Source organism: Ananas comosus, linkage group 4, assembly GCF_001540865.1.
Source record: "Ananas comosus cultivar F153 linkage group 4, ASM154086v1, whole genome shotgun sequence".
Lineage (NCBI taxonomy): Eukaryota > Viridiplantae > Streptophyta > Magnoliopsida > Poales > Bromeliaceae > Ananas > Ananas comosus.
Window position 1 is genome coordinate 8417274 of NC_033624.1, and position 12711 is coordinate 8429984.

Below are 12711 nucleotides of genomic sequence, written 5' to 3' on the forward strand. Positions count from 1 at the left end.
CGAACACACCAATGCCTTCAAAGCTGTCCGAAGAGTCAGCAATTACACATATTTAGCCTATTTGGATGTCCAAGCAAGTTATTCAGGGATTACTGTGCATTATGAAATCTATTTATTTACTTTTGTTATTCGACCTGCGCCCATTGCAAAGTACAAATACTTATGATTTTTTAAGATAATATATTTTGCTAACGAGATAATTTATCTTAATTATTTTAAAGAAAATGCCATTAGACTTCCCATTTACAGGCTAAGAAGCGATGTCTCATACGAAGTATTCATAGTTCCAAATAGGCCCAACGAAAAAAGGCCCATGATTCGACGACAAACGCTCATTCCCTACCGGCATACTTTATGAACTCGAACTCAAACTCGAACTCGAACAACAAGGGAATATATGCTAGTAAACCTTGTTCAATGGAAATTGTTTCCAAAAACAAACAAGCCACCTCTTAAACCACTTGAGAAAAATTTGATACCCTATTATTAAAATTGTTTCACAATTGACAGCAATTAGACTTAGAAACAAGAAGCAACACTAACATTCGATTAGCATGGAGAAATATTGATACAAGTTCCTCAATGAAGATTATTTTAAGATTGAGCCCAAACTCAATCCAATTCCAAATCTGATTCTACTAGTTGACTCCTACCTATTCTGCATAACTACATGCATAAGTCCGTCTCCATCTTACTCTTTAAGATTTGCTACATTACTTCAAGTTGTTGTCTCTGCTACCATTCTCATCATCAGTATTTTCCTAACTAAAGCAATCACATTTTCTTATGTTTCATCCGATGAATCTGGTCAACCAAAACCTGAATCAAACAAACATGATACCAACTGGACCCGAGTTCAGCATGACGCATAGTTAAATTTAACTATTGTTCAGTGTTTTGGGCTAGGGTTTGTATTTTTGAACTAAATTTAAATTTGCATAAAATACTTATCCAAATAACACCCTTAATGGATCTAGATCCAGATTAAAGCTGTCCACAAATATAGATGAATAAAAGCTGCTGCATTTGAAAAATGCAATGTAAATCACCACAACACATCTACTGTTTATCACACGGGCTTTTTTGTCAGCGAAAGCAAATGTACTTGCTCTTTACAAATATTGCACGCATAACAGTGCGAAGTATAACACGGTACTAAGTCACATTTCACCAAACACGGTGAACGAGATGTCACCGACAGAACAGATAGAGAATAACCAGTGATGAATCACCTGCTAATTATCAGACTGCATGCTCCTGAGCATGTTGAGGAGAGAGAGGAAGAGGTTGAGGATGTCAAGGTAAAGAACAACGGAGGCCCAGATGTACTCGTCGTAGGTGTAGCGCTTAATTAAGTTGTCGGTGTCGTAGAGGAGGAAACCCGAGAATATCAAAGCCCCAAGCCCACCAAACAGAGCAACCGATGTCGGTCCAAGCGGGAAGAATATCTGCAAAGTGAAACAGCATCCACAAGTACGAATATCACTAATAAGTCAATAACATCCAACAAGACACTTCTCTCTCACTTAGGAGGGAATGGGGTTCATGTCATATAACAGACTATATATATTTCAAGAAAAGAGCTTGAACAACAAACCTAGATAAATGAATCATCCAAAGCCAAAAATTATAAATCCATTCCTACAGCAAGAATGAAACAGCAAAGACTCGAGAAGCAAAGTTTACTGATTCATTCACAATTGCGAGAAAGTTCACCTGCTTGGTAGATCTAAATTATAAGAAATTAGGTAATATCTTCCCGTTATTGAACGCAAACGATATGCATAGTATATACACAATTTTGTAAGCGAAAACATATTTGTCGATAAATGCACTTTATGTGAACCACCATGCCTCTAATATACCTAGTAAATTGCAATTGGAGTGTAATAACTTGTTTTCACTTTCTTAAGTTCTAACAGCTTAGGTATCATCCGTACTTTTTCTTTACCAACAAATACATCTTTCACTTCCCAAAAAGTATAAAAGCTTCTGGCATAGTACTTCCTGCAGTTTAGAGAAAATACATTTAATTTTAACACAACTTGCACTTCAGATTGCATTTTCTCTACTAACAATTAGCATATTTATGTTAATAAAAGGATGATCTGCAAAAGTAAGAGCCTTGAATGAGTTTTCTTACAAATTAGATTTTCCGCGACCTAATTTTTCTTGCTGCTCAACTTCACTAGAAAAAAGTTGTGAACAGAGATAAACAATAAAGTAATAGAAGTATGTGCCTGGCTAAACCAAAAATGGCATGTGCCTGGCTAAACCAAAAAAGAACTCAATGAGCAGCTTAAGTTGGGGCAGGGTGGGCTAACACATGAAATAATCATATTCGACCTGCGCGAGAAAACATCAATGCACTATGCTTAAGGATGGGGGTGGATCAAACCCTTTGCCACCATTTTCCCTGCTTTTACTCCAACACATCATACCAGGATTTGCCCAACCAAATGCCGATAATCTTCCAATATATAACCCTTCCTTCGCAAACTAATTGTACAAATTTTGGGCTTTATATCAGTGTATATATGTCTATGTTTCAACCATGTACATAGACAATTTACTTGCGACTGATGTAGAAACATGTTTGACTACATATATCTGAGATATGAAAGTGAAAATGCAAATGCACACGCACAAGCTCATGTGTATGCCTACAGTACAGAGTGTAGAAAATATGGAATTCATGAATAAGATAGAGCAACAAAGATTAGCAAGACACTATTAAAATATACATAGTTCAATATATTTACTCGCAACACACGTCTTGATAGAACCAATAATAAAGTATTCTCGATAAGGCAAGGTCTAAAATAAATTAGGTATGTCAGGATGTATCTGATCAAATTTAAATCAAATTAAACTCAACTCAACCTACAGTTAGTTGTAGCAATAAATTATCAAGTTGGATCATTCTTAACTAAATAATGTTCAGTTGTGTCTCACTGTTTCTTGTGGCTTAAGCCGGTGATGCCGAATAAATACATCCAAGTAGTGAGAACAAATAAAACAACAACACAATTAAGAGAATGTGTAAAAAGGAAAGCTATGAGCGAACCAAAAACAAGGACGCATTATATACGAAATCATTAGTCTAGGACTCTGATATATGTTCTCAGAATTCAAGAGCCAACTTATATAAAAACACCAAGAACACAAAGAATTCCATAACTGATTTATAGCAATTGGAACTTAAACCAAACAGGAGCTTGCGATCAGTTTATTTAAGCCAATCAATTACATCACATTCACTCAAAATAGCTGTTTCAAAAGACTTAACAATGGCATCAAATAACAAGTTAATATATAAAAGAACTAGACTGAATATGGAAGCATAGAGGCCTCCGTGCTACCAAATTGTTTTTGGTGATGGGACATTTGAATCGATGATCAGCTCCGCTCAACATGATCTACACTATTAGAAGTATTTAGAAACCAATTTTCATGGTTTTTCAATGCTATTTACCTTTAAAACGAATACTAAATATGAACAGCTGAAAATAAAAATCTCATAAAAATAATAATAAAATATTTAGATTACACATCGAAAATACTGGTCTTGCTCAAAATAGTGAACAAAAATTTTATTAAAATTTCACTAGATTTCGATTCTTCTATACCATTAAACTTACAAACGTATCACATCAGCTATTCAAATTGTCAATTTTGATACCTTTTGTTAATTAGTCAAATGATGTCAAAAAAATATAAAATTTGGCTTCTAAATACTTTCAATAGCGCAGATCATGCCTAATTGAGTTGATCGTCGATTTCAATGTTCCATCATCAGAAAGAACTTGGTAGACGGAGCTCTCCGTGCTACCAATAATATACAAGCTAGAGACTCTCTGTCTTATATATATATATATATATATATATATATATATATATATAGAGAGAGAGAGAGAGAGAGAGAGAGAGAGAGAGAGAGAGAACTATACTATTATTAGCATGAAAACCTCTGCATTACTAAGTTGTTTTCGATGATGGAGCCTCTAAATCGACGATCGGCACCGTTAAACATGATCTATACCACTTGAAGTATCTAGAAACCAAATTTCAAATCTTTTCGACATCGTTTACCTGATGATCAAATGGTTTCAAAATTTATAATTTTAATGGTAGATGTGAGGCGTTTTCTCGTTTAATGGTATAAAGCTATTCAAATCATTTGAATTTTGGTTAAAAAATTCTTTAAACTATTTAGAACAAGATCTATACTCTCGATCTTAATTACAAAAGTCCTATCATCAATTTTTAGAGGATATTCATTTTCAGCCGCTCATTTTTACGCCCACTTGATGGACAAGAGAAAAATATCGGAAAAGTATGAAATTTAATTTCTAAATACTTCAAGTGATATAGATCATTTTCAACGGTGCCGATCGTCGATTTGGAGGCTCCATCATCGAAAACAAATGGGTGGCAACGGAGCCCGTTTGCTATCGATAGCATTTCAGCTCAACTCTATATATATATATATATATATATATATATATAGAGAGAGAGAGAGAGAGAGAGAGAGAGAGAGAGAGAGCTAGGCTGGTATACTATTGGTAGCACGGAGACCTCCGTGCTACCAAGTTGTTTTCAATGATGCGGCTTTCAAATCGACGATCGGTTCCGTTAGACTTTATCCACTATTGAAAGTATTTGGAAACTAAATTTCATAATTTTTCGGCATAATTTACCTATCAAACGAGTAGTCTAAAAATGAAAAGTTGAAAATAAAAATCTCATAAAAAATGATAATAAAAGACTTGAATTTAAGATCAAAGGTATTGATTTTACTCTAAATAGTGAAAAGAATTTTCTATAAAAATTTCATCAGATTTGGATTGTTTTACACCGTTAAATTCACAAACGCATCACATCTACCATTAAAATTGTCAATTTTGAGACCTCTTGATCACTAGTCAAATGATATCGAAAAATTATGAAATTTAGTTTCCAAATACTTTTAATAGTATAGATCAAGTTTAACGGAGCCGATCGTCGATTTGGAAGCCGCATCATTAAAAATAACTTGGTAGCACGGAGGCATCCGTGCTACCGGTAGTATACCAGCCTAGCTCTATATATATATATATATATATATATATATATATATATATATATATAGAGTCCGGCTACTATAATATTATGAATACGACCGTCCTCGTACTTATAAGTTGTTTTCGATGATAGAGCTTTCGAATCGACGATCCATACCGTTAAACATTATCTAGCGCATTTAAAACGTCTAGAAATCAAATTTTATAATTTTTCGACATCGTTTACCTTACGATCAAAAGGTCACAAAATTGACAATTTTTAACGGTCGGTATGGAATATTTGCTAGTTTAACGGTGTAAAAGAATCGAAATCGATTGAATTTTTGATAGAAAATTTTATTCACTACATAGATAAAGATCAATAACTCTGATCTTCAATTGAAGGATCCGATCATCCATTTTTAAGATGTCGTTCGATTTTGACCGTTCATTTTATATCCGCTTGATGGACTTTATTATGATTTCAAAAAATTACGAAATTTATTTTCTAGAAGTTTGAAATACTCTAGATTATATTTAACAGAGTGAATCGTCGATTCGGAAGCTCTATCATTGAAAACAACTTATGAGTACGAAGTGCCCAATACTCATAAGAGTATAGTTGCCCTACTCTATATATATATATATATATAGTCTGACTGGGGTGCTTTTAGAAGCACCAAGGTTTTGGTGCTATGGCCTTTTTGGTCATTGGATCAACCCTAGTGGCCCTTAGATCATGCACAGTGGGTCCTCCCAAGTAACAACAATTGTCGACCTTTGATCAAATGGTCAAAAAGATAGATCCAAGAGCTAATAATTTATAAGCACCAAGGCCTAGGTGCTTTAGAAGCATTCCAGCTCAGTTCTATATATATATATATAGAGAGAGAGAGAGAGAGAGAGTTGAGCTAGAATACTATTGATAGCAAACGGACTCCGTTGCCACCCATTTGTTTTCGATGATGGAGCCTCCAAATCGACGATCGGCACCGTTGAACATGATCTATACCACTTGAAATGTTTAGAAATCAAATTTCATACATTTTCGATATTGTTCTCTTATCCATCGAGTTGACACAAATATGAACGGCTGAAAATGAATATTCTTTAAAAAATGATGATAGTAGTCTTGTAATCAAGATCAAGAGTATAGATCTTGTTTTAAATAGTTTAAAGAATTTTCTAACAAAAATTCAATTGATTTGGATATCTTTACGCCGTTAAAGGAGAAAATGCCTCATATCGACCATTAAAATTACAAATTTTGAAACCCTTTGATCATTAGGCAAATGATGTCGAAAAGATTTGAAATTTGATTTCTAAACACTTCAAGTAGTATAGATCATGTTCAACGATGACGATCGTCAATTTGGAGGCTCCATCATCGAAAACAAATGGGTGGCAACAGAGCCTGTTTGCTATCGATGGTATTCTAGCTCAACTCTATATATATATATATAGAGTCCGGCTACTATACTCTTATGAGTACGATCGCCCTCGTACTTATAAGTTGTTTTTGATAATAGAGCTTTCGAATCGACGATCCATACCGTTAAACATTATCTAGAGCATTTAAAACTTCTAGAAATCAAATTTCATAATTTTTCGACATCATTTACCTTACGATCAAAAGCTCACAAAATTGACAATTTTTAACGGCCGGTATGGGATACTTGCTAGTTTAACGGTGTAAAAGAATTGGAATAGGTTGAATTTTTGATAGAAAATTCTATTCACAACCTAGATAAAGATCAATAACTCCGATCTTAAATTGAACGATCCAATCATCTATTTTTATGACGTCGTTCGATTTTGACCATTCATTTTATACCCGTTTGATGGACTTTATTATGATTTCGAAAAATTACGAAATTTATTTTTTATAAGTTTCAAATACTCTAGATCATATTTAACGGAGTGGATCGTCGATTCGGAAACCCCATCATCAAAAACAACTTATGAGTACGAAGGGTCCAATACTCATAAGAGTATAGTAGCCCTACTCTATATATATATATATATATTTAGGCTGGAATACTATCAATAGCACGAAGCTATTGGTGCTATTAGTATTTTAGCCCTTGGATTGAGAAATGTGCGGTTAGGATGATGTGGGCCCTCTAGGATTGAGTGGGTGGTTGGTTGAATAGTATAATCTAACGGTGGAAAACTCGATAGCACCAAACCCTTGGTGCTAACGATAGTATGCCAGCCAGACTCTATATATATATATATATAGAAAGGAAAGAGAAATAGTGGCATTTCTTGTCATAAAAAGGGATAGTGCAAGCAATGAACAAGGTGGAAAAAAATGAGGTGAGAGAGTAAAGGACGAGATGATGCTAATTAAATAAAGGGAGAGAGAAGTAGAGAACAAACAATATCAGAGTATAAGATCCAAAAAGAAATGGTTGTTGATAATCAAAACAAAACTTATAATAAGGAGGTCAGTTGTTATTTTTCTCCTTATAATTAGAGAGGTCGCTAACCTAGATTTATATCCTTGAATAAAGAAATTTAAGACATATCAATCAAATTAGTAATAGAAGTTAAGCAAAAAAAGAAGGGGCAAGAAAGGCTCAATATTTTAGTAGCTTTAAAAAAGCAAACAGTAAAAGAGGCAAAAAAAGGCCAATCTATTAGTAGCTTTAAAAAAAAAATTTCAGTACTTTCACTTTTCTTATTCAAACATATTATTAAATCTTCTCCCTTTTTTCCAAGTCTTCTTCCACATTTTGTGTTGGCAAGATCAATCCGGTTCAAATATAACGGACGATGAGTTAAAACTTTCTCATTTTAACCCAACTATAAAAAGGTCATGTTCGAACCGAAAATTTCCGGATCTGTCAATATAAGTTACACATCTCAAAGCCTAATAAAATGACATTTGAGGCTCAATTTGGTCACGTACATTAAAATGTGATCTATACTTTTGTAAGTGCTTAAATTGGCAAAATACCCTACTTTTGATGGTAGAGTTTAGTATCACTGGTATAATGCTTAGTCAATATATGCCAAATTGAGAGGAGTGGAAGTTAAAAATACTGGAAGTGATTTATCTTGACTACCCGAGCCTTCGTCGAAAACTGTTAGGTTACAAAGTGATTGTGGAGCCAACAAAGTTGAAAGAAAGTTATTGGAAGACATATAGAATAAAGATAAATGCCAGGAATATGCATTGCAATGTTAATACGTAACGCTAGTTAAATCGCATTCAACGTTAGAAAAAAAAGAAAAATAATGCATGATGCTAAAAATGAAGACTTTGATCCAGCTACCAATTAATAAATCTACAAAGTCAATCATAGTTAACCTATGCATTAGGTGCAATTCTGAAGACAAAACCTGTTTGGATTCAGTTAGGACATGATACCTGCATAAAACTTGTTACGAGAAGAACAATAAGACTGGCAAATAAAGCAGGTCCAAGGTAGCTGAAATCTTTGCCCTTCTTTGATGCCCAGAAGGCATATCCGGTCAAGGACGAGACAACAGCAGAAGTTAAAATCAATGCCTCAAGCACAATCTTGCCTGGAAAATGCCAAAGACAAAAGAGAAAATTAGCATGCACATAGTGGATAATTTATATGAATTTTCTAATCAGAATTATTATAAATATGTGAATAGAGGAAAAGGCAGTTACCTTGGGTATTTGCACAAGCCACACCGACACTCAGACTTAGGCATATAGTGAACAACCCAAGAAATACGAAATTCAGAGGATGCTTTTGCTGATAATGATGCAATGGAAACAGAACTGCCAAAGAAAAAGTGTCAGTGAATAACTATTGCCATCCAACGTTTTATTCGCTAAAATAAAATGCTCTAACATTTCTTAAGCATCCAGCCTCACAACTAAAATTTCTTCACCCCAAGCATTCACAAACAAGAAAACTAGAACAGATAAAGCAGTTCTAGCCAAATAGAATAAAGAACTGGACATAAATTTTTGACTGAGCCAGCATTAAGAAACAAGAAAAACTAGAATAGAAACAGGAAATAACCAAAATTGGGGGAAGAAAACCTAAGAAATAAGCTTTTTGACAAACAGATGCACAAATATGTTTCTACAACTATACTAATTTGGAAACAAGAAAAAGAGATTTTGAACAAGTCGTCAATCTTGCAAACATTTAATCAAGCAGAAAAGATTACTAACCTGATCCCAGTAACGTATGTACCTTTTGAAATCTGAACCAAAAATGCATAGTTCCATGATGCATTTGCATTGTAATCAAGACTAAAGCAGAATACAGTAAATGCAAGCTAACTTAGTTAAAGCAAATAATAGCCAACTAAGTCAAAGGGAAAAATGGCTATTACTGGTACACGATGAAGGTGGCTAGTACAGATGTTTTCGTCACGAAGAAGGGCTAGTCCAAATCCAACAGGCTCGAATGACAAAATAAATAAAAAAGATCCAGCCTTGTGCCGCAAATTTCTGCAGTCATGGGTCAGTCCAGCTCCCAGAATTAAGAATTTTGAATTCCAAACGAAAGTGAATAGGGCTTAATTTCTCAATTACAGCCTAACCAAATCTTGACTTTTGAGTCTTGTACACACCAAGTTTGCAGACTAGTTCACTCGAAATCAAGACGAGACAGAGTTTAAGTCAATCGAGTTTCTAGTTGACCAGAGAATTTTCAAACTATGATAAAATGAACCCCAAACAGTAATCACAATCTACAACAATAAAGAATCGCTGTCCTAAACAGGGTACAAAGGTACTTATAATACTTTGATCACGATATTGATAGTCTGATCTGCAATCACCACCAACAATGCTTGAAGAACAACCATATGTCCCTTAGATAAATGATCTCCTTGGGCTAGCATTTGAGCTACGCGACTGCATTAAAATTCACCAACCCATTCACCGAATCCACTTTTAAACTCAAATCCATGAAGAGGCTGATGACACAAAAGTTCTGTACCTCGATCTCTCCATAAAAAATAGTAGAAAAGATGCAATAATGGAACAAGATCAAGCCTAAACAACAAAGATGGCAGACCCATATGAAGATTCCGAGGGGAACCTAGTTTTCTCTCCACTCTAGTATTGGTAATCCTCATCTTTCTTAGGGTTGCAAGATTTTTTTCAGTACTTTGGGAAACACTCTCCAGTGACCTAAAAGTATTCAGAGGTCGTATGTATATAAATATGAGAGGAGGACAGAATTACCAAGATCGAGAGGATAAAATAAGTTTTTTGAAGAAATCTCAAGGTTATCATATAAGTCAACAATTTAGGCCAAGGATCAACCAGCTAAGCAATGGCACATGTTTTGAGCAGAATATTTGTTGTCTAAACCAATTCACTGTGTCTGGATAAAATCCAAAGAGCCACTGGACGGTAGATAGCTTTAACTATGAGTGCCGACTAGTCTGCCTTTTTAAGTGAAATCTAAAGGGTCTTCTTATACTTGCCGTTCCACTACTCTGTAAGCATGTGACCATCCAGCATGAACTCGGCCCTTTTTGGATAGTCCGCAAATAGTACTGCACTCATAACCTCGAAGTATCTTACACAGGTCATAGGGAAGTTTTATAAACTTCTAAAGACTCTCTGTTGTCAATTCCTTTGGAGTGAAAAACCCGGAAAACCCCTTTCGTCAAGTAGAAGCCATGCTCAACAAACAGCAAGTCTGAGATCCAAAGATGAAAAATTGGGAAAACACACAACCAAGAGAAGAATATCATTGAGTCCGGTTGGCTATAACTACCAGCATATGCAAGCATTTCCTATTATGCAGCCCTCCTACTGCTTCGGATTAGATAAAATCTTTAAAATATCGACAAAACTGGGGGAAACAATTATTCTTACATTTTATTACTCGGCACGACCAGACAATTTGTATATCTCTAAATGCCTTTTTATCATGAGCAAAGCACTCAGCGCATGTACTAAATCCTCTACCTTCTTTTTATTATGACTCATTTCTAAGAAGTTGACAGCATGAATCAGAGAGATGCAATTTCCCCAACATCGACCCAGAAAACCAAATCATGCTGATAGCAGATCTATATCCGATCACCTATTAGATCGGCACACCAAAATCAAGCCAATAACAGCTCAGAATGATGATTCGCTTCTGAACCGATTTTCCCAGTGTAAACAAATAATCAGAAGAATTCAACAAACAGGCCCTAAATGCAGAAATTTCGCCAAAAAAAAAAAAAAAAAAAAAAAAAAAAAAAAAAAAAAAAAACTCAGATCAATAGTCAACACTCCAATAACCTTCTGAGGGTTGAGCGAACGGCGCCTACCAAATGTAATAAGTAGGGAATGAATAGAATGAATGGGGATCTTACGAGAAGGGGAGGAAGGCGAGGGCGAGGCGCAGGCGGGCTGCCGGGAGGAGGGCGTTGACGGGAGAGAGACGGTGGCGGCGAGACGGCGGTGGTGAGGAGGAGCTGGGCGGCCAGGATGCCGTACACCTTGCGGACGAACCCCCACCGGAGGTCGCTCTCCCGCGCGACAGCCCCGGGTACAGCTGCGCCCCCCCAAATCCGAATCCGAAGAATCCTTCCCCCACCCGCCGTACACGTGCATCTCCGATCCGTACATCCTCCCTCCTCCCCCGCCGATCTCCTTCTAAACCTCTCATTACTTTTCTCGTCGCTCAAGCACCAGACAGGAAGGAAGGAAGGAAATGGGCAAGTGCGCGACGAAGGAGGGAGACGTATCTATATATAATCATATAAGTATATAAGATAATATATATATATATATATCTCTATATCTCTATATATATATTTATATAATTAGTTAATGCACACGGAAAGTTGCAGTGCGAGTCCCCGAATGTTAGGTCAACTATCATTAGCACCCTTTTCAACTCTTATTAAATTTGATTAAATTTGACATCTGATCTCCTGAACTTTTAAATAAGTTTTTAGACTCGTCCATGAATTCTCAAAATTATTTCATTTAGGCCCGTTTGATCCGAGGTATAAACAGGGTTAACAAAAGTTATCCCCGCTATTCTATCAAATAGGATGATTTTTTACCACAGTATTTTATTCCGATCAAATCTCATTATTTTCGACTATTTCGGAATGGCTTGAAATTTTCTATTCCACTATTTTGGTAAAATATTGCTATTTCAATATTTAATTTCGACTTTTATTAAAATTATAAATTGAATTATAAATAAATTATATAATAAATATAATATGTTATGTATTATAATATTTTATTTTTATTATAAACTTATTAATGGTACTATATTAATACATATTATTTATATTTAAATATTATAATAAATTTTATAATAAATTATATTTAAATATTATAATAAATTATTTTTTATTAAATTTAAGTTTAGCGAGAATTTTTAAAAGATTTATAAATTTATTAATAATAAAAAATTAAAGTTTACAATTTTCAATTCTAAATATTAAACTTTTAATTTTAAATTTAACATTTAATATTTTAAATTTTTTTAAATTTAAAATTTGATATTTTATATTTTTAAAATTTAAATTTGATCTTATATTTAAAGTTTGAATTTTAAAATTTAGAATTTAAAATTTGAGATTTTAAATGTTAAAATTTTAATTTCAAATTTTGAAATTTAAAAGTTAAAATTTTTAATTTAAAAATATAAACATAAAATTTAAAATTCAAATTCAAATATAATAAGAGGGTAATATCATTATTTTT

At 34.2% G+C, this 12711-nt stretch overlaps 1 protein-coding gene across 1 annotated transcript in view; it reads right to left on the reverse strand.

Moving 5' to 3' along the window:
- LOC109709064 (BI1-like protein) overlaps positions 985-12711 on the reverse strand; it is a 16987-nt gene continuing 5260 nt past the window's right edge. The window contains exons 2-5 of the mRNA XM_020231136.1: positions 11333-11732; positions 8689-8796; positions 8419-8576; positions 985-1448 (exon numbers count right to left, since the gene is read on the reverse strand). Coding sequence (XP_020086725.1) covers positions 1236-1448; positions 8419-8576; positions 8689-8796; positions 11333-11732 — 879 coding nt within the window. The 3' untranslated portion in view covers positions 985-1235. The remainder of the gene's footprint in view (positions 1449-8418; positions 8577-8688; positions 8797-11332; positions 11733-12711) is intronic.